The sequence below is a fragment of the Maniola hyperantus genome, chromosome 22, assembly GCF_902806685.2.
Source record: "Maniola hyperantus chromosome 22, iAphHyp1.2, whole genome shotgun sequence".
In the NCBI taxonomy this organism is placed as follows: Eukaryota; Metazoa; Arthropoda; class Insecta; order Lepidoptera; family Nymphalidae; genus Maniola; species Maniola hyperantus.
The window spans coordinates 3,653,083-3,676,903 of NC_048557.2; the positions used below are offsets into that span (position 1 = coordinate 3,653,083).

At 37.3% G+C, this 23,821-nt stretch overlaps 1 protein-coding gene across 1 annotated transcript in view; it reads left to right on the forward strand.

The window, feature by feature from the left end:
- Positions 1-23,821, forward strand: part of LOC117992922 (myosin light chain kinase, smooth muscle-like) — a 42,450-nt gene that overhangs the window by 3,112 nt on the left and 15,517 nt on the right. The window contains exons 2-4 of the mRNA XM_034980646.2: positions 6,910-6,953; positions 18,925-19,015; positions 19,483-19,686. Of these exons, the coding sequence (XP_034836537.1) occupies positions 6,920-6,953; positions 18,925-19,015; positions 19,483-19,686 (329 nt within the window). The 5' untranslated portion in view covers positions 6,910-6,919. The remainder of the gene's footprint in view (positions 1-6,909; positions 6,954-18,924; positions 19,016-19,482; positions 19,687-23,821) is intronic.

Genomic DNA, 23,821 nt, shown 5'->3' on the forward strand with positions numbered 1-23,821 from the left:
CCCACCTAGATAGTAAGAGATGGCAATCGGGGTGGGGACGCTCCGCACACCCGCACAGCCCCCTCGCCAACCCGGTGCGTGCTGGCGCGGGTGTGCGGGGCGTCCCCCCGCCTCATACCCCGATTTGCCATCTCGACCTGTCGCGTACTATAAGTCACTCGATCTGAAAGCGGCAATATTTTCGATTCTAAATACCGCTCGGTTTGTTTCAAATGTCAATTGGAGTCAAGTCGAGGCCACCGGGTTATTTCTGGGCAAACGCGAAATTACGGACGCGGATAAAAAGCTGATCCCGACATAAAATTAAAACGCACGTAGGTACTTTACTTTACTTTACTTCCAAAGTACAAACGACTGAACAGAGCGTCATAAATAATTTTATCAAAATCTAAATAGGTCTACTTACATAAAAGGAAATGGTGACTGATTGACTGATCTATCAACGCACAGCTCAAACTACTGGACGGATCGCGCTGAAATTTGGCATGCAGATAGCTATTATGACGTACGCATCCGCTAAGACAGGATTTTTGAAAATTCAACATCTAAGGGGGTGAAATAGGGGGTTGAAATTTGTGTAGTCCACGCGGACGAAGTCGCGAGCACAAGCTAGTATACTATATTTATATATATTTTATGAACTCAGTATTATTTCCTCTTTCATTTGACATCCCATTCGATACAATAGCAAAAAAAAAGATTTAAAGACCCCTACTTTTTGGATGTAACATCCGTCAGATCGATTTTGTTTGATGAAATGTATGTCACCCGGACCATAACAAGGAATCAATTGACACCTCATTCATCAAAATCGGCCCAGTAGTTTAGCCGCTACAGTGGAACACACATAGATGGTATACATATTACATACATACATACATATAGACTGCCAAAATCATAACCCTTCCTTTTAGCTTTGCCGTAGTCGGGTAAACAAGGAAGAGACTGAACTCTGCGCTTATTCTTATATTTACCTAAAAGTATACGTACCTACTATATTATATTAGTATATGTACTACATTAAATAACTAGCTGATGCCCGCGACTTCGTCCGAGTGGATTTTCGTTTTTCAAAATCCCCCGGGAACTTTTCGATTTCTGTGATATAAAGTAGTCTATGTGTTCATCCAGGGTATAAGCTAGGTACCTATCTACATTCCAAATTTCAGCCAAATCCGTCCAGTAGTTTTTGCGCTAAAGAGTAACAAACATGCACATACATACATACACCCAAACTTTCGCCTTTATAATAATAGTGTGATATTTACTTACTTTATGAAATACGAAAACGTATGTAGCTATTGAGTCGCAATTAAATAGATAACATTACTTAATTAATATTGCAATATATAAGCATAATATACCTAATACTTAATTACGTAAACAGATAGGGGGGTTCATGATTAATGCAATTGAATCATACATATAGATAATATGCTGATTAGATAATAATGAGATTGAATTTTTATTTAACTAACTCAATATCAAATTGACACGTTTAGAAAGTAAGATATAAAAATAGAGTAGCCATCCAAATGCACTCGTACTTTATTCGCATACTAGTTGATGCCCGCGACTTCGTTCCAAAGTTAAATCCAAGCGTGACGAGGGATCCTAGAGTAACTCCCGAGCGTTGCGAGGGGGTTGCATCTAGAATCCTGAGTGAAGCGCGGGGTTTAGGGGCGCCAAGACTAAGGCAGTATTACCCCCAAGTTCAATACTCTATTATAAGTATATAATATCTGTCAACGGTTGCACTCACGTATTTAGTCGACGTTAGCCCGACTAGTTTCGAACCCACCCGGGGTCCTTTTTCAAGGGAGTCAGTTCGCCTCAGCCACCCTCACAACAGGCTCTGCGGGCAGCGGCACGCGCGGCGCGCAGTCACAATCGCGACGCGTGCGCAAACTTGAAAAAGACCCCGGATGGTTCGAAACTAGTCGGGCTAACGTCGAGTGAGTACAGCCGTTGACAGATATTATATAATATAATGGAAATCACGCACGATAGTTTTTAAAACGTTCAATACTCTACTTTTCACACCTAGAGAGAGTGGTATGAAAAATATAAAAGAGCCTTGTAAATAAGAACACGTATGTGTCTTACTGTCGCTAACACTGGTAATGTGTAGCATGCGGTTATCAGAACAGGTTTGGAAAGCGGTGTCGTCGACCCAGTCTATCAGAGCCGGTTAACTCACATTGAGGTTTTGGAACAAACTTACCTACGTTGTAACTTGTAATGTCACGTGCATGCCTTTTCTATTCTATACAGGAATCGGTGAAAAGCGGTGATAGCCTAGTAGTTAAGACGTCCACCTCCTATTCGGGAGGTCAGGGGTTCGATCGCGCGCACGCACCTCTTAACTTTTCTATGCTATGAGCGTTATTATTAACTAGAGAATTATTTTTATGAATAATAGTTTTTGATTTATCGTGCAAAATGTAAAAATAATAGGACTGTAGTACGGAACGCTCAGTGCGTGAGTCTAACTAGCGTGACCGGTTTTTTTACTACGAAACCCTAGAAATCCTTTCTCTATTTATAGTCACGAAAATGTGCAATCGAAATTCCTTGGTCCTACTCCTACGGCAATGGGCAGAGCACATAGTTCGTAAAACCAATAGACGTTGGGGTCCCAAGGTGCTGGAATGGCGACCTCGCACCGGAAGACGCAGCGTTGGAAGACGGGGGGTCTACTAGGTGGACGGACGACATCAGACGAGTCGCTGGGAGCCGCTGGATCCAGGCGGCGCAAGACCGTGGCGTGTGGAAGTCCCTACAAGAGACCTATGTCCAGCAGTGGACGTCTATTGGTTGATGATGATGATGATGATGATGATGATGATGACAATATACAATCCATTGACCGTCGATAAATAATTTATTACGTAGTATAACTATCTCGTTGTATGCAATATCTGTGTTTTAATGAGTTAATAATATTGCGGATCGATTCGGCAGTGGAAGCTTTCACGAGTCAAGGCGGAATTCTTCGCGTGGGCGGTTTATATATCGGCAAACGACGAGTGATAAACGAATAGTTGACGATTGGACGATATATGGACGATGGTTTATAGTTTAATCGCACGGGTGACTTATTAAAAAGTTCGTAGCGATTTCTAATTTTTTTGAAAATAAAATATATAGCCTATGTCACTCAGAAATAATAATAATATAATAAATACACTTTATTTGCACAACCACAAGAAGGACTACATTAAAGAATAAAAAACACAGACAGAACGAAGATACAAAAGGCGGCCTTATCGCTAATTAGCGATCTCTACCAAGCAACCTTAAGGATAGGAAAATATTCAGAGGAAAATTAGACTGCAGTCTAATTTTCCTCTGAATATTTTCCCAGGTGGTGTGTATACTATAATACTATACTATAATATACTATAATACTATACTATACTATACTATAATATACTATAATATACTAATATACATACATTCAAATAACTGATACATACTGATACATGCTTATAATGTAGCTTTCTACTAGTGAAAAAAAATTCAAAATCGGTTCAGTAGTTCCAGGAATTCCTACAGGATTTTTATAAACCTCAATCCACGCGGACGAAGTCGCGGGCATCAGCTAGTGTACAATAAGCTTTGTACCTGCAAGTTTACTATCACTTGGACAGTGAGAGTCAACGCGTCTCATTTACATCTTGCAATCCGACACTAGGTGTTACTATCCTGCATTCCACGCATGGTAGTTAAGTGCCTCGTTGGTTTAGTGATTAGATTATTCATCTGCGGATCATGAGGCCCTAGATTCGATTTCCAGGTCGGACAAAATAATGTTATGTTCACCCCCGTCCCTTGGAGAGCACGAAAAGCCGCCGGATTTAGCGTTCCGGTACGATACCGTGTATAAACCGATAAATTAGGGTATGAAAAGGGTATGAATTTAATAAAAACTACCATATCCCTTCCAAGTTACCCATCTCAGCATAACCACTTACCACCAGGTGAGATCGCATTTTAAAAATCCCGTGGGAACTCTTTAATTTTCCGAAATGTCCTTTCCTTAACTCTGTACCAAATTTTATCAAAATCAGTTAAACTGTTGCGCCGTGAAAAGCTAGCAGACAGACAGACAGACACACTTTCGCATTTATAATATTAGTATGGATTATATTATGTGCAAAACAAAGTGACCTTGCCCCGTTTCTGCTCGCCGAGTTTTCAGTGTAATCTGCCGGAACTGGAGATCTACACATTAATCTCTATCATGTCTTAACGCATTTTTAAACACTTGAAAATTATTTATGAGAGCATCGTTACGAATGTGTAGGACACCAAGTAAACGCACATTATTTTAAAGCGAATTTTAATATGATTTAAAAATCAAATTAGTAAATTGCCTGACTGTTCGATTTTCATTTAAACTAAGAGCTAGCGCACACACGGTGCGGTGAGTTGTGGTGCGTTTTAAAATCCGCAAAGAGTTTTAATCTATCAAAATCCGGTGCGGAATTAATTCCGCAGTGCGCGCACTTCCATGTAGTTCTATAGTTCACAGATTTTGCGGGGGAAAAACGTACGGAAATTTTCCGTGGTGCGCGCTAGCTCTAAAGTAGGACCTATATTATGTACAGTGGGATGACTTGAGAGGTAGGGCGCGGAGGAGGGTGATACTTCACGTACATCTTACCTGATGAACCTATGTCAAGTACCACAGCTGGACATTTGGACTGGGCTGGACTCGTGATTTCCACTATCTCGTCTAACGGCTCTGTACGACTCAATCGCTTTCGTCTGACCACCTAGTAGACGTCCGCGTTTTCTGGTATCTAGGGTTTCGGGTTAGGGTAGGTCTAGGGTTATAGGTTCTCAATTCCAGCACCTTGCGACCCCAACGTTAATCGATGCTCCGAGCTATGCCAGCTTCAGCTTTACAGCTCATGTGGTTTACTCTGGTTTATATCTACGGATCTCGTCTCTTCAAATATACACATAACCTATAGAATATGATATCACTATGTACCTATCAATATATTTGGTGAAAATATCAAGCTACACATATGAAAATTTCTTTGACGTTGGGGTGAACGTCAAAGAAAGCATCCCAAGGTGCTAGAATGGCGACCTCGCACCGGAAGACGCAGTGTTGGATTGAAGACCCCCACTAGGTGGAGGGACGACATCAGACGAGTCGCAGGGAGCAGCTGGGTTCAGGCGGCGCAAGACCGTGGCGTGTGGAAGTCCTTACAAGAGACCTATGTCTAGCAACGGACGTCTATCGGTTGATGATGATGATGATGATATGAAAATTTTATCTTCTACATTGTTTAGAATACTAAATAGACGCTTCTAATAATATTTGTGCATCGGCCGCCGTCGCCAGAGAATCATAACAACGCGCCGTAAGCCGAATAGTTGACCCAAATACGTTGGCTAATTATATAGTAAACTTGGAAACCTCGCCGAAAATGTATAAACAAAGCAATCTTGTCCTTGAATTCGTCACAGCTGTACAACTAATTAACTAATAGAAACAAAAAAATGCAGAGAAAAAGCTAATAGTTGAACCGAATACATTATAAAAGGTGTAACCAGAACGCTAGCAAAAACGAAGACAGGTGATAGTACTGATGATTACTGATATGATAAAAAAAACGCGGAAAAAAATTTCCTATGTTTTGCAAAAATTCACGATATATTGCAAATAAAACATCTGACTGACGCTAGAGGTCAACGAACGTTGCGTAACTAGGCTACTCGGAGTCAATGCCGTGTCGTAGGCGCGGCATTGACCCGAGATTCGCACGCTATACATTGCGAGTTTGAAAAGTACTAAATTACTAAAACTTCAAAATTAGACAAATAGTTATTGGTTTTGGATTGTGTTTAGGTAGTACAACAATAACGCTAAGTTTTTGCTAGCGTTCTAGTTACACCCGGTATAGATGGGCTAGTGGTAAATTTGGAAAATGGAAAACGCCGAAAATGTATAAAAAAGCAATCTTGGTGTTGAATTCGTTCGAATTGATAGAAACTAAAATAACAAACACAGAAAAAGCTAATAATTAACTCAAATAAATTGGCTAAATTATAATAGTAAACTTGGAAACCTCTCGGTGAAAATGTAACAAATGTCCTTGAATTCGACACAGAGTATACCCACTAAAGAACTAATAGGACTAGACAGATGTAGGTAAACAAAGTTAACAAATGTCCTTGAATTCGACACAGAGTGTACCCACTAAAGAACTAATAGGACTAGACAGAACGGACGTAGACAAAGTTACCAATTAGACTAACTTGCAAGACAATGCAAAGGCTAAATAGACCATACAACTTTGAATTTAAGATAACTTTATGTAATGTTACGTGTAATATACTTAGCTCTGTCTATATCTTGTTAAGACCCAAAAGGGTTAAATTGGGGATGAAACTTTGTATGAAAGACCGTCATTTTTCGAGTTATCTCATTCCACTTAGCTTATGTTAATGCGGCGGCTAGTTTATATAAAAGACTACCATGGGCTGTGGGCATGGATGGGCAGAGGACAAAAGAAACAATTCTTAACTGTACCCCAATATAGACTTGCGTTATAAAATATACTTAGCAGTAGAAACGAAAACGTTCAACTAAATAATGATGAAGTCACGATTTGAGATGAAAAAGAAAGTGCAAAGTGACATTTGACTAATATCACTTCCGCAGCAATGTAAATTAGTCAAGTTAACGAAAATATATCATACTTATATTCGTATAATGATCTGGGAACTTGACACAGACGGAATTACACGGTTTGGTTAATGATTATTTTCGTATCGAATGAGTCATGGAATGTTTTCGTTTTCGAGTTTTGAATAGGTGTATTTCTTGCCTAATACAGAGTACAGTTGACGGTGTAATGTATTGATCAATCACTATGTTTGTTTCAGATCAATTGACATGATTCACGTCGATGAAACGGATCCCGTTGGAGGTGAGACTCTGTTTTCTTACTTCTTGGTACTTAATTTTAAGTAAAACACCGAATTTGTGCAAAAAAAAACTGGGCTTATTCAAGAAAATCCAACAGCACGGAATTTGCTATTTTCACGTTGTGTTACTTGACCATTTTGAAGCCTTTTGGTTATTAGTTTGGCTAAAATGTTAGCCGAATAAAAAAATTAGACACATTTGAGTGATTTCGATCATCACACACTTAATGTCAGTTAGTTTGGCTAAAACGTTAGCCGAAAGAAACAGTTTGAGTGTGATTTGAGAGTGATTGTGATCTTATATACTTGATACTAGGCTTGCAAAAACGATTGTGATTACCACGTTTACACCACATTGCTTGTAGCAAAAAAAATCGGTACTAGAACCACCGTCATAGGTGACACTAATAAACTCAGAGGTTGAAATCTATAGAACGCACTTTGACTTTGCTCAAACTTAAGATAATAGAGATAGTATAAAACATCCATACGTTGTTAGGTATATCATAACATATTGCATGTTACTTTTTTGTTTTTGTAACATCTCCACTGTTTACCCATATTCGCAATAAAGAAATTTGAATTGAATTGAAGCTTAAGACACTGTTAAAACGAGACAGCGTAACATCGCTGACACAAATCTGCCTCGTTTCACTGAAACTTAAGTCTGAGCAAAGTCAAAGTGTGCTTGCTCTATAGATCTCAAACCTTAATCTCTTGCTCGGTTGACAAAATGCAGCATTATACAAAGTTCAGAAAAGCAGTGCTCGTATTTTATCAAAGCAACTTGTCCCGTGTGCACCTTATTTGTGATACCTATAGGAGTTACGCTTGGCTGAGCGACTAATTGGGCTTTATCAGCTTTATACGTTTGGCATTGACCTAATTAGCCAGTCGATTCACTCGTTATGTTTACCTTGATTGCATTTGAAAATTCCTTGCATAAATCATCAAACTTTATAATTCATCTAAGGGAAACTGATTACTTAGTCAAAAGTCAAAAAGTCAAATGATTTAAATTCAAAATAGGTAATAAATTACTCTTTTTGATGGTCAGATCTTGGATATAGTGGTGATAATTATTACGCAAACTTAAAACTAAAGCCACGAGGGTTCCAAACGCGCCCAGGTCTGAGAAGAGCCCACAACAAACACAGCCGGGTAAAAACTTAAAATTTCTTGTAACCTTCTTCCGAGTTGAGATGATGATAAATACCTAAAGTTTTAAGTATATTTTAATGCTTTTTCAACACAATAATAAGTTAATTAAAAATGTATATATTGAGATAATAATGAGTAGAAAAATCTTATTTTTAGTTGCTAAAATTAATACAGACATGTAAAACACTCGTCATAGAAGAAAAGATAGAAAAATAGATAATATAGAAAAGCATCAACATTGTCAGCGCACTACTGCGCACGGGTTTCCTCTCAGAATGAGAAGGGTTCTGGCCATTGGCAGACTTGCAAAAGCACTAGGATCATTTTCGCCTCTTATGTATTAGTAATAATAGTACGTGACAGGTCGAGATAGCAATCGGGGTGGGAACGCCCCGAACAGCCACTCAGCCCCCGCGCTAACCAGTTGCGGGATAGCGCGAATGACGTGCGGGGCGTCCCCCCGCGTCTTACCCCGATTGCTATCTCAACCTGTCGCGTACTATAAGTGTTTATGCATAACTAACTGACTGACCCGGTCTCCAACTTTGCTCGGGTGTAATTTCTTATACGTCGAAAACCTACATGCAAAATCTCCTAGTTGACTCTTGTTGAAGAACGAAAGCTGGCGTTGTCGAAAGCTATTAAAATTCACTTTGTCACGAATGAAGATAAGATTTGGGATAAGGTATGGCCTAAATGTTTTATCGTTTTATCTAACTAGGCCAATTTTCTCTTTCATAATATTACATAAAGTAAAACGCTATCCATAAGTGATTTAGTAATGGCATTCGAGTACAATTCGTCATCGGGTTTTCTAACTTAATTGCTTTGAACATTACCTATATTATTTTGTTATCGTTTTACGATAAATTCTTAATCATACCTAGTGTGTTCGCGTTTGTTGTATATCCTTAGATTAAAAGAACGCACATATTGATTATTCTTTTCTTATTTAAAAACGAACAAATCGACTGTTTGTTCTACTTAATACCTACAGTACCCATACCAAATTAAGTAGATTTGATTTCATCATTTTAAAGAATGGTTTAGTAGTCAGTTACCTAGTCCTAGTAGAATAATAAGTGTTAAAAAACATTCTACTTACTACTTTATTTTGATATCTGACCCAGTATAATAAGTAGATTATAGACTGGTATTGGTAGACTTCACACACCTTTGCGAACATTATGGAGAACTCGCAGGCATGCAGGTTTCCCGCGATGTTTTCCTTCCCCGTTAAAGCAAGTGATATTTAATTAATAAAAACGCACATAATTACTCAGAAAAGTTAGAGTTGTGTGCCCGGGATCGAACCCCGACCTTCAATTAGATGGTGGATGTCCTAACCACTAAGCTATCACAGCAGGCAGGCAAAGGTGTGTGAAGTCTGCCAATCCACACTTTGCCAGCGTGGTACGCTATGGCCAAACCCTTCTCATTCTGAGAGGTAACCCGTGCTCAGCAGTGAGCCGTTGATGGGATGATGATGAGTCGATTAGTTCAATTCTTTTTCGGGATATGCCCAGACAAATGGTCACTCACAAATCAGAGTCACTTGTCATCCCGTATAACAACTCCCGTTGGAGACAGTTTCAGCCGTTCAACTGGTCGGTCGAAAATAAAGACGAATTCCGATCTTCTGCCAAAAATCGAATGTTTTTGTTTATTTTATTTGAGCCAATTACTTTCAACGTATGATCGCAAGCTGGCTTTCTGCCTTACGAGCGAAAATACGAAAAAAGTGTAAACTTTTGTTTGATGATTTGTGTTTTGTTTTCGTCACGTTTCATTGGGATCGTCATAGGAACTTACGTATAAAAAAACCGGACAAGTGCGAGTCAGGCTCGCGCAACGAGAGTTGGGGGGTTTACTACAGTCGTATTGTTTCGACATTTTGCACTATAATTCAAAAACTATGATGCATAATAATAAAATAAAATCTCTTTTAGAATGCACAGGTGAAGAAAGGTCATATGATACCCCACTTGATATAGTTATCTTACTTAGAAAATTGAAAATACTAATTATTAGTTCGTGACCACAATTTAATTTTTTTTGTGTGATGTAACCACAAATTCACGGTTGTCAGATTTTTCCCCGAATGTCAGCTATAAGATCTACCTACCTGCCAAATTTCATGATTCTAGGTCAACGGGAAGTACCCTGTAGGTTTCTGACAGACAGACAGACAGACAACAAAGTGATCCTATAAGGGTTCCGTTTTTCCTTTCGAGGTACGGAACCCTAAAAATCGGCCAAGTGCGAGTGCATAATATTATTATAACGAGGAAATATGTCTTTTAGGTACCTATATTTTTTTATTTAAAGGATTATTTGCACTTAATAATAATAAAGGTTATTGGACTCATTATTTTCTCATTAAATACAATACATCATTAATTCAACAATGTAAAACGAATACAGAATGCATTCTTTGCAAACATAATATACGAAGATATATTTTTATTTTCAAAACCGTAAACATGGCTGCAGTTTATTAGCCATCATATTATTATTGTTATTCAGTAAAATATGCACTTAATATTATCATAAACAACACATTTATACCAAAAGCTTAAAGGAAACAGGAAACTAAATTTGAATGTGTTTTATAATCATATCACAGTCCGCACAGTAATTTATCGCGTTTTATAATAGTTTATAGTACGCGATCTAAGTAAAGTCAATATAGCAAATAGTCTTCTGTAATTTTTTATTTTTAAATACAGGAACTCAGGAAATTAATGAATGAATATCATTTTGTTGCAAATCACAAAAATGAAATGCTGTGCTTCCTATTTACATTTTCCCATTCATTCAAAATTAGAACTGCCTTTCTCGTGTATCTTCTGTTTAAAAAAACCAATTGACTAGTTTCTCCTCTAATTAAGCGTAGGTTGTGCTAGAAATAGTTACGACAATAGTGCAACTGATGCGCTTTCATTACATATAAGTACATATTAGGTATGAGGAATGATCTTTCAGTTCACTATTTGACCGTTGAGCTTTTAACAGTAAACACAAACTCATCCAAAACCAGTTATGATCCCACTTCTGATGTCGCGAAACGTCTTCAATGAAAAAACAATACACACTAACAACCTCACATTTAAGTAATGCATTTTGGATTTTGGAACTAGTCCAACGTAGCTACTCGTAAAGAACCATTTATTTTCCTAACGACACTACGTCACATCCGCCCTTGCTACGTGATATCATTATGCTGGTCCCACACGTAAACACATGTGCGTTGTTTCGTCCAATCATTCGGTTTTGCTTGGGTAAACTTAAGCTAAGATCCATTACTTCGACTCGTTAAAGGCTGAAATCTGTAGATCATAGTTTGCCTATTGCTCAGCCTGAAGTTTTAGCATAAGCTAGTTGTGGTATATTTCTTTTATTTTTTTTATTTTTGTTTATTTGAAAGTAATCAACAGCGTAAATACATAATTATTATTTAAATTTAAATCTAGGTATAACAGAAGGCCAAAAGAGATTACTTAAAATTATAATTAAACTATTTTAACAGAATAGAGTTAGAATAAATGTAGGTATATACAATAATAAAATAAAATTACAACAGTGTGTGTATGATTGTATGTGTGTGTGTATGCGTGTGTGAGTGTGTGCTTATGAGTATGTGTGAGCGTGTGTGCATGTGTGTGTGTGTGTGTAAATGGGAGTGTATGATTGCATGCATATTTAGATGTTAGCTACTTTTTTTTTTTTTTTTTTTGTTTTACGATGATAGTTTCTTAATTCAAAGTTTCAAAAGAATAAGACAGCATTTCCGATGAAGATTCTCAGTCGTCCGCGTCGGCTTGATTTCTTCCAACATCTTGAACAATTATTCATATTTCAACAATACACCTATAAACCTTCCTATTCAATCACTATAATATATTTGTAGGTGAAAACCGCATTAAAATCTGTTGCGTAATTCAAAAGATCTAAGCGTACAGAGGACCGTATGTAGAGAAGACGTCGAGCATGTTCGCACGTGGAGAGCTATCATCATGCATAGTATGTCATGTCTGTATGGCGTACAACCATTCATCTTACGAATAGATCACTAATGACGCATTTCACAGCATTCGCTGATTACAAAATAAGAATTGAAATTCTTAGCGTAGTGAACATTACACTTGGATGCTAGGTATTGTTGCCCCATAGTTGTTTTGTTGGCCAACTTATGGCACTTATGTTGATACGTCAGTCAGTCAATTTCTCCTTTTATTTATATATCATAGGTACATGATGTAACTGTATGATCTAAACAGCCATTTATTATGCAAAATTTTGTTCCAAGAATAACTTCCGAAGAACATTAATTCATGAAGCAGTCAACACAAAATGCGGGAGTCTTTAGAATTTAAATAAGTATAAGACGTAAAAGTAGGATAACCATTTGTTACCACCAATTTATTTCAAACAGGACAGAAAATACGTCACCGAAGTTTTGATTCACTAAGAAGATAAATCTATGAATTAAAAATTCAATAGTGCGATTTCTTAATATTTAAAACCTTTTAAATATTGAGATTTTTTTTTACTTTTATTTTTACAAAGGTAGGTAGTTGTAGGTACGAACAAATTAAAATTAGAAAATGAAAAAAATAACTAAACCTTTTAGTTAAACTCAATGATGTTTTAATCGAACTAATCAAAATAAGTAATAAAAGGGTATAGAATTTTTTGATTTTCCGGGACAAAAAGTAGCCTAAGGTCTTCGTCTGTATTTTGTACAGGTATAGCTTCTATACAAGCTATACCAGATACCTGTACAAAATTTCGTCATAAATAGATGGGCTGTGACAAGATAACAAACAGACAGACACTCTTTCGAGTTTATAATATTGGTATGGATGAGTTTCACAGATTAGTTAGGGAAGTGATGAGACTAAATGGAATTTGGTTTTATTTTAACTAATTAAAATAGATCCACCAAACCATTTTGCAATGGTTTTCCAGTTGCAATAACATTATATTCGAATAGCATATGAGGCTGTCAACTAATCCATCTGATACTGATTCACAGAGCACTGTGATTTATTTTTATTTTATTTGTATAAAAAACATTTACAGTAAGGAGAAAAAGAGAGTAAAAGTGGACAGGGTAGCACTTATCTCTATTAGAGATCTCTACCAGTGATTTTGTTTTATAGCACCGAAACAAAGTCCGCAATTTATCAGAATCCATTGCTACAATATCCAAAACTCACAGATAAATATTAAAGATATTTTTAGCCATTATGGCGAAGTATGTGCTAGGCAATAAATTCCGTAGATTTGGCGTATTAGATAATTTTCTGGAGCGATCCGGATTTAATCCCAAGATTAATTATTTAATTACTGTAGGTAATTAATGCAGGTTATTGACCATTACGTTTTATTTACAGAATTCGAAATACAAGTCTTGACGCGGAAATCTTATGAGCTGAAAATTATTTTTTCAAAATTCAAAAATGCCTCTGTGTAGCAGTTTTCAATAATAAATTGTTTCATTTTTTTTTTGTTTTTTTTAAGGGTTTGTTCACACATGAACGTTGTAACTATTTTTTGGTTGTTTTTAAATGCTGACTCACCGAGAGCCGAGACAGATGGATTCTTGGATGGATTGGACGAAACTAGATATACATATAAGGGTTCCTCAGTAACTACCTATGGATAACAAATAAACTATTAATAAACTTAAATCTAAAAAAAACAACATTAAATTAAAACTAAAATAAATTAAATTAAATCTAAAACCTCATCGAGACCACCGCAGCGAGGCATTGTACCCAAGATGCTGGCAGCATTACCCCTTTGGATGGCCAAACTATGGGTTCCTTGCATACTACGGATCTCTAAAATCCAAACTTTACAATTCCAAATATCTACTTTACTTTATAAGACAAAGCGCGTCGCTTACGCGTTCCTACGATTTCTTTACCTTTTAAGTTAGCTGAGGAAAAATAGATTACAGTAACAATGGTTTTTGTTCGTATCGATCACGATTCACGACATACCTACATTACAATAATATTTTATGTTACAAGGCAAAATGTATATACCTACCTATTTTACAATAAAGCGAATTTTCTGGAAACAGTGCAGAAACTCTCGACCTTCGTTTTGAATTAATTTACTATTTGTGTTGCATATTTAAGTATATTATTAAAAATTTAAAAGCCACTTGTGTAATCAATGAGCAACAGAAATATACCTATCGTGCAATAATATTAATTAAAAAATGTAACGATATTCAGTCAAAGGCTTTCATGATGTCCCATCCCAACAGGGTATTTTTGTATTTTATTTTTTAATGGCAGATAAGACACACGGGATAAGACACTTCTTCTTCTTCTATAGAAACTATTTCGCTTCTGACGTATCCATTACTCGATTAATGTAAAATACACTTGGTGGTCTGAGTGTCACGAAAAAGAGACTTTTGCTTAGACTTAAGTTTTATTAAAATGAGACTAACGCTGTCTCGTTTTAACAGTGTATCTTGTCTGAGCATAGTCAAAGTGCGCTTTATAGATTTCAACCTGAGATCTTTTGAACCCATGGATATAGAAAGCTTCTTTGTTGGACCCTGAGTGGATTTACTCAAGCAGAACATAATATGTTCTTCTCAAAGAATTTCTAAGTACTACTTCGTGTTCTTCTATCGTCTAATGTACATCGCCATCACTTCAGCTTCCTGTTTTGAGTAAATTTCTTAAAATTTAGCGCTTAGCTCTGTATGGTCATAAAACGGATTTTTCATAGAACAGAATAATTATTATTTAGTCGATAATTCTCTCGACTTCTTCCGTACGTTTAAATTGTTTAAAAATCCTGACCTTTGTCAATCTCCAGGTCCTTAACAGCTGTAGGTAGTATTCATGTTTTACGGTGAAAATTTAAAAATTATCCGTTGCTTGGTTGCGTTGGGACGTGATTAAAGGACAAACCTATATATACACACTTTCGCATTTATAATATTACTATTATCAATTATTTTAACCCTTTTAAAGCCATCCTTTTCAGCTCCAAGAAGGCTTTATTTATTAGACCTATCGATATAGGACTGCGTATATTTTAGAAGACTTAAGACTCATCATAATATTATTAGTTCTTCGGCACTGCAATGTAGGTACCTACGCATGTATGATTCAGACATTTTGTTCAGGCAGGAACAATAAGATCTATTTTCATACAATCAAATGCATACAAATGTATCGTATGCATCATGGATCCCGAATTACATTCGACTTTTAACATTTAAGAGGCCGCCGTGACACCAATATGTAACAGACAATAATGCATGGCAATAAATTCCTTATGACCGTTCTGTTGATGATGCGATCTGTTTCACGTTGAGGTGCGAATGACCAGATTCATGATAAGTCTTGTTAAATGGCATTTGACCTTGTACCTGCGCAGTGGGTGATTTATCGATGTATGGTTAGTACATACGTAATAACCAGAAGAAGTGAAGTATGAGGGAGAGCACACCCACAGGTCATGGTCGCGTATTACTGTTTCATTTACTCTTAACCGAAATGAAAATAGAGTATTTAAATCGGAACTTAAACCCCGTTCACTTTCGATTCTATAGTCTCTACACTTAGTGCTAATACAATTCATTTGAAAATCCCAAAAAAAAACCACTGTTGTTTCATCGATTTGAGTTTCACTTCTGTCGGTAGTTTTTTTTTTGATAAAGAACATACCGAGATGTATTGTTTCCTAAGAAAAAATCTTCCCAACTTCCATAGAAATCCCACTCGTATACTCATATGATCGGACTTGATTTTTTTTTGGTAGTAAACGTCATCAAATTGCTACTTTGTCCTATTTTATGATGCGAAAAGAAAATTATAAACAAGCAATCGTGAACTGAATTTGCCAATCAAAAACTTCAAAGCACATCATATTATCAAACGTCGACACATCACGGTTTCGCAGGCGCCATGTATGACTTCTTTGGACATTAGGGTTACCAAACGTCAAGATTTTTAGGCACTTTTCAAGTCAGGACATCGAAAATATCAGGATTGTGTTCACTGAAAAATTGAATCCTTATTAAAAAAATCTATATTTAAATGCGATAGTGTGTCTGTGACATCTATCTACTAGCTTTTAACCGATAACGATGATATTTCGTACAGAGATACTTTTGTCCGGGAAAATCAAAGAGTTCTCACGGGATTCTAATTTAAAAAAATCAAATAGATGGAATCACGGGCATCATCTATTTTGTACAGACACAGCTTGCATCCTAGAAACGGACATAAGATATTTTTTATCCTGGAATATCGAAGAGGTTCCACGGGATTGTTAAAAAACTTTTAAGCATACGGTGAAGTCGCGGGAATTATCTAGTCGATTAATAAATAAATCACCCACAGCGCAAGTTATTTTTTCCTAACGCCAGACTAAAAAATACCTCGCACGCTTGCTAAAAAATGACAAACTTATACAACCGTGTGAGGACTTTCATTTTACATCTTTCTAAAACCTGATCATCGAGTCTTTCATTCTGACCCACTGATATAAAAACTAAAGATCCATATTTCCTTCTTCTTGCAGTACCTGGTAGTGTACCATTTTGATTGTCGTTGATATATTGTGATCGCTACTATCTACAGTTTCCTTCAAATATTTCCCTGGTTCCCACCAGGTCCAGTTGCAACTTTTTGGCCGGAAAGTGTAGTTAGATAAGACCACTATGTAACCCAAATTTGCAATGAAATTATTAATTTGATTTATAGTAAGCAACACGTGTTTGCAAAAAATGTCAAAACTTTCAATTTTACATCATTATTTTCATACTAACGGGTTAGATCAGGAGTACAGATTTTATGTTCATCTGGTACAACCCTACATGCGTCGCCGTTGCACCAGACTAAACAATTGACTGCCGACTGCCGAACTGACGGCTCATTGCACCCAAGTTTGACGAATTCTTGGACGTTCGCCAAACGATCACGCGGCTGTCAACTGCGGTGTGAGTGGAAACCACTTTCTAAAACTCGATTATCGAGTTTTTAAGTCTTGATTCTTGAGAGTGTTTGATTTTGAACCATTGATATCAAACTAACGATTCACATGTTCCTTCTTCTCGTAGTCCCTGTAGGGTAGGTACCATTTTGATTTTTGTTGGTATGTTATGATCGCTACTATCTACAGTTCCCATTAAAATATACTGGTTGCCTCCAGGTCCAGTAGCATCTGCTTGGATGGGATGTGCAGCTTAACCTCCTCTTTTTGAACTCCCTCAGTTGCAGGGGAACTCCTTAAGGGTTGAATTTTCAAAAATCCTTTCTTAGCGGATGCCTACGTCATAATAGCTATCTGCCTGCTAAATTTCAGCCCGATCCGTTCAGTACTTTAAGCTGTGCGTTGATAGATCAGTCAGTCAGTCAGTCACTTTTTCCTTTATATTTAGATCAAGATAACTTTATCTATCTCTTATCGGTATCTTACTTTTATAACGTCTATACCTATGTTCCAGGTTCTTAATTAACTTTTAAAATGTCATTACAGTGAGAAAAAAGGTTAGCGGAAGTTGTTCTATCTGCGAGTCTTTGACTTTCATCTTCTAGCGATGGTTTCGGTTATTTAACTTTTGCGCTATCAGTAACAGTAACTATTGCGTTTCCGTTTCAAAAGGAAGTGAGATAAGAATCTTCGTTTTAAAATAAATATAAAATACAGTCGCCCAAAATGTGCGAAGGTGTTTTTATAAAACGCAACATAAAAAAGGTCTTTGACTCATTGAGAATACTCAGTATTTTAAATTGTAGGTAGGTAGGTACAATTCTTCTTTTAATACTTAAAATAACTTTATTAAATCTAAATTAAAACTGAATTAAATGTGAAACATCATCAGTCACTGTAATTTAAGAGATGGGTTTACTTCTTCAAAGTTACTGATAATGTTGGTATCTTACAAAATACAAATTGTATAGCGTTTGTGCACGAATCCGTAAAAATCAGTTTCGAAATGGCCGTGATGTGACCTACGTGCGCTTGTGCACTGATTTCATATTTTGATGGATCAGAACATATTATTATGTAAATACGAATCAAAGGTGTGGACAAACGCCCTTCTGGAACAGTGAAACCATTTTGGGGAAGGGGTTTTAATAATAATATAATCAGTCTGCCATACCCACCACCGTCTTGTTTCCACCAAGACTGCATCATCACTTACCCCCAGGTGAGATCGTAGTCAAGGGCTTAGCTCAAGCCTAAGCTTATCTACATGTCTACATAGTATAAAATAAAGTCGCTTCCCGCCGTCTGTATGTATGTATGTATGAACGCGAAGATCTTTTAAACTAAGCAGCGGATTTTAATGCGGTTTTCACCGGTAGATAGAGTGATTCAAGAGGAAGGTTTTTAGGTATAGTTTAATTCTCAAAAAATTCGAGATCCTTAGGGACATTGAAATAATGTGAATTAGGTCGGGAAAAACCTCTCATTTGATAGTTTCCGAGGCAATGACACCACATTAGTATCTACATTGCTCCCATGCGAAGCCGGGGCAGGTCGCTAGTATGTAATATATGACTGACTGACTGATCTATCAACGCACAGCTCAAACTAATGGACGGATCGGGTTGAAATTTGGCATGCAGATAGCTATTATGACGTAGACATCCGCTAAGAAAGGATTTTCTAAAAAAATTAATTCAAATTTCAGGGGGTAAAATAGGGGTTTGAAATTTATGTAGTCCACGCGAACGCAATTGGCGGGAATAAGCTAGTCATTGGATAAAACAATAAAAGATAAAATATTACGTTACTTAGAATTCACATTTTTTGTTGCAGAAATCGAGCCACCATTTTCATATCGGGATGTCGCAATCAAAAGAAATACAGATGTTAACGACTTCTACGATATGCTGTCGGAGATCGGCAGGTGAGTCGTCTATTGTACTCCAATACTCACAATAGTACTAACATACTCACACGTTGCTTTCAAATACCTACTTGTTATTATTCAAGAGTCGAGCCTATACGCACGGTCGATAGTTGCCCGGCAAGTCAGTCGACGGGCAACTCGAGAATAGCTGTAATTTATATGGATGTTGCCGACGCACGGAGTCGCCGCAACTCCGTGCGTATAAACTCGGCAACTCCGGAACATTACGGACAACTCTTAGGCATGCAGGTTTCCTCACGATGATTTCCTTCACCCGTAAATCAAGTGATATTTAATTACATAAAATCGAACATAACTTCGAAAAGTTAGGGTTTCCCGGGATTGAAACCACTAAGTTTAGTATATAATATGTACTAACGTATTTCAATTTTTAACACACAACAAGTCAGTAATGTGCTCGTACCTTTAAGTGAGTTCGCTTTAAATGAAGCCCGTTTCCTCAGGGGCAAGTTCGGCACAGTGTACCTCTGCCGAGAGAAATCCACCGGCCTGGAGCTAGCAGCCAAGCTGGTCTCCGTGAACAGGAGGGACGAGAGGCGCAATGTGGAGCGAGAAGTCGACGTGATGAGGCGGCTGCGGCATCCGAGGCTGATCCAGCTGTACGACGCGTATGACTGGGGGAAATACATGTGCGTCGTGCTGGAACTGTGAGTATAACTTCATCATCATCTTCTTCTTCTTCTTCTTCTTGGAACTTGTGAGTTTTTCGGCTTCTCGTTCGGCTTCGTCTATCTGGAGTTTTATAATTTCCTGCTAAAAACCGGTCAAGTGCGAGTTGGACTTGCACACGACGGGTTCCGTATCATCGTACAAAATTGTTTTCTTTTTATGTACCTACATGGCGGCCATTATTTTTTTTTTTGTTGTTATAAAAAGCGGCAGTAAAAAATATATACCTACTCTGTGAAATTCAACTCTACACCTACGGTTCATGACATGCAGCCCGCTGAGTTTGACAGACAGACGGGCAGAGAGACTGCAGCGGAGGCTTAGTTTTAGGGTCCCGTTGGCACCCTTCGGGCACGGAACCCTAAAAGTGGAGATGTAGTCGCAGTCATAGTTCATTTATAATCAAGCTTATGCTCGCAACTTCGTCCGCGTATACTACACAAATTTCAAACCCGTATTTCAACCCCTAAGGGGGTGTAATTTAAAATCCTTTCTTACCGGATGTCTACGTCAAAATAGCTATCTGCATGCCATTCAGCCCGATCCGTCCAGTAGTTTGAGCTGTGCGTTGATAGATCAGTCAGTCAGTCAGTCACCTTTTCCTTTTATATATTTAGATTTAAGTCTTATTTGTATACTTGTACGAAACAATTATTATTGTTCTTGAAAGAATTCATGGCATTCGTGTTAAATAAACAATGTAAGACAGTTTAATGTCGACTGTATGGGCATGGCTGCAGATAAGTTGACACCACAAAGTACAATTCAAACGTCTATCTAGCCTGCCTAATCGCAATTAAGAATATTCATGACCACTGAACCTATTGAGATTAGGAAATAGGAATAAAAACATTCAAATCGACCATTTAAATGTCAGAAGGCATTCTGGAGGGAAATGAGATTGCGTGGACAAAGTGGCATACACTTAACTCTCTTTGGCGGCGGAAACTTGTGAAATAAACGATTTTTTCAACAAAAAAAAAAAAGCAGCATGAATTAATTGTAAATGTTTTCGCTTTTAAAATGGATATTGCTAAAATATATATTCTGTGTATTATATAAAATTCAAAGTCCTGAGTGACTGACTGACTGACTTATTATATGTATATCAACGCACAGCCTAAACCGATGGTCCTAGTGACATAAACGGGGTTTTCTTTGTATTTCTTCATTTTTCTCCAAAAGCAATATCAATTTTCACATATATCACTTGAAAAACGACGGACTACGATGATTGTATTTGGGTATTAGCATAGAGAGAGAGGCAGCCCATGTCAGACCTTCGTCTGACATGCGCTGAGCTGAGCTGAAAGTTTCTCTGCGTATTGTTCCCAACACTAGGAGGAACGATCGGCGACTATGAAGTTTGGTGGCTTTGGGCGATAACAGGTAATAAGGGTGTAAAGGTGTAAAATGTCATAGTATAAAGTCTAACTTTTTTTTTATTTTCTTCGGAATATTATTAGGAAAATCACGTCATGCATTGTCAGATATTAGTGTCGTGGCAACTCCCTGCCAGACGCCCTTAAAGTTTTAAAAGTTTAATGGCGGTTCCACATCCGATCCGAGTCCGTAAAAATACGTTCCTTTTTGTTTTGTATGGGAGCTCATGACAAATTATGTCTTAGATAATCGCTGGTATAAGTCCCGCAAATTGCTATTGCGCTGGAATAATGTCTCATTAACATCGAAATGACGTCATTTTGACGTCAGCTCGAAACTTCAGTCTAGTGCTGACGTCACCAAAATGGCGGCCACCCGCATTAGCAATTTGCGGGACTTATAATCTCACGGATGACGGATAGAACTCGGATGACGGAAGTGCAGTGCGTAATCGCCGTAGGGTTGGTAGGGTGTCTAATAGGTTATTCTGGATTTTCTTAATTAAAATACTATCTAAGTACATACTAAGATCTTAGATATTTTCTTCATCTTATTATTGAGTGCCATTTCATTTTCTAAATAAAAATACTATCTAAGTACTAAGATCTTAGATATTTTCTTCAGCGTATTATTGAATGCCATATTAGTCCGCCATCTCGTGATCCCAAATAGCTTAAAGTTAGTCACGTACCGCGAGTCGTGACAAATAATTACCTTGTTCCTGAAAATAATATATCCCGTACTAAATATAAGTCCACGTTAATAGATGATTGTAGTAGTGTTGGCCAAGAATCCACCCCAGCGTTTCCGTCATATATTATTGCGATCATTTTAGGACAATCGCATCATTATTTTGTCTAGCTCTGTTATAAGATTAGCAGTTTCTAGGAATCTGTGAATAAGAAAAACCCGCTCAAGTGCGAATCGGACTCGCGTACCAAAGGTTTCGTACAATCTTACAAGTAATAAAACATTTTATTTTTTTTATTTTTGGTAGAGCTATTTTGAAAATATTATTATTTTTTGTTATAGTGGCAATAGAAATACACATTCAGTGAAAATTTCAACTCTCTTCCTATTATGGTTCACGAGATGCAGCCCGCTGACAGACATACGGACGGACGGGCAGCGAAGGCTTAGTAATAGGGTTCCATTGGCACCCTTCGGGTCAGAACCAAAAAAATAACAAGTAGAAAAGTTTTTTATTCAAATTTGTTACAAAGTGCTTCAAAATCGTTAGTGGATCAACCATTACTGACTGATGACTGATTTAGTTTTTTCAAAATTGTAAATCTTTGGGCATGAATTTAATAGACCCAGTGATAATTATAATAATTTATTAAGTACTAGCTGACACTGTTTTGTAAAATATAAAAACCAATGTCGTCCAGTAATTATCAGAACTTTTTGAGAATAGCGTATTCAAAGAGAAACATGGGAGATGATTGACAGATATAAATGATGATGATGATACAACATAATACAGTGATGATTCCTGAAGGTTTCAATTTCAAGTAACCTCTTCCGTCTTTCTATACAGACAGGTCTAAAACAACGTAACGATGTAGAAGAAGCTCACATGAATTAATTGAAAATTCTATTTGCGGCACAATTAAATAAAATAATAAATGCACGTCCATGCCAATGTCATGTGAATTATGTTTGTAGTAATTATTCTAGACGTGGGCGTATGCGCAGAGTTGTCATATTACTAGAGGCAGTAATGGTTTCCTATGTTTATGTCCGGCGTTATGGCCTCAACCTGCCTGGTACAAGGACACCAATCATGCTCTTTGACGATAGAAATTGCCGCTGGACTTGCTTTCACTGCGTCTGTCAATAATATTATGACCGGTAGGGTTATGATGATGATATATTTGTGGCTAGTTACCACCCTACCGGCAAAGCTGTATCGCCAAAAGATTTAGCGTTCCGGTAGGATGACGTGTAGAAACCAAAGGGGCATGGGTTTAGTAAAAACTGCCAGATACCTTCCAGGTTAGCCCGCTTCCATCTTAAACTGCATCATCACTTCTCACCAGGTGAGAAAAACATATTTTTCTCTTTCCTAAGGAGCTTTAAGTCCGACATTTTAATACTAGTGGTCGTGCTAAAGTAAGACTTCTCGTCATGTAGGTAAGTTTGGAGTTGGATTAAGCGTTAGACGTACCCACCATAGATAACAGAAGACGTACCCAATTTGCAGTAGATATAATATTTTTTCACATTTGTTTGTGACGAAAAGGTTGTGAATTCGAAAGTTAGAAGGCTATAATAGACGGACAGTCCGACAGACAGACGGAGAAATACAAATTCATCGAAACAGACTCGCTTCTCGTGGACAATCAAAAGCTGTGCATTAAAATAATGCATCTTTATCGTATAACGTAAATCTAACAGTAACGTACCGTAAAATCGGGATGATACCTACCTAAATTTACTTGAAAAAACATTCCTTCCTAGCTTACATCCGTAGGTAGGTAGATAGGGGTTTTTGACGCTAGATGTATCAGGTTTGCTCCTCTATATGTAGTCATGTATCTCTATGGGTATGTACCTGCGCCATGCATCGCATCGCAATTTCGTAGTCATTCTAAATTGGTGCATCCATTCAAACCACGGTCCAATCGCATTCTTTGGCTGTGAGTCATCGCTTGTAGGGATGTGACTGTGAGAGTCATTTCTCTTATTCAAATTATCTATTTTTCTTATGGACAGGCCGTTAACTAG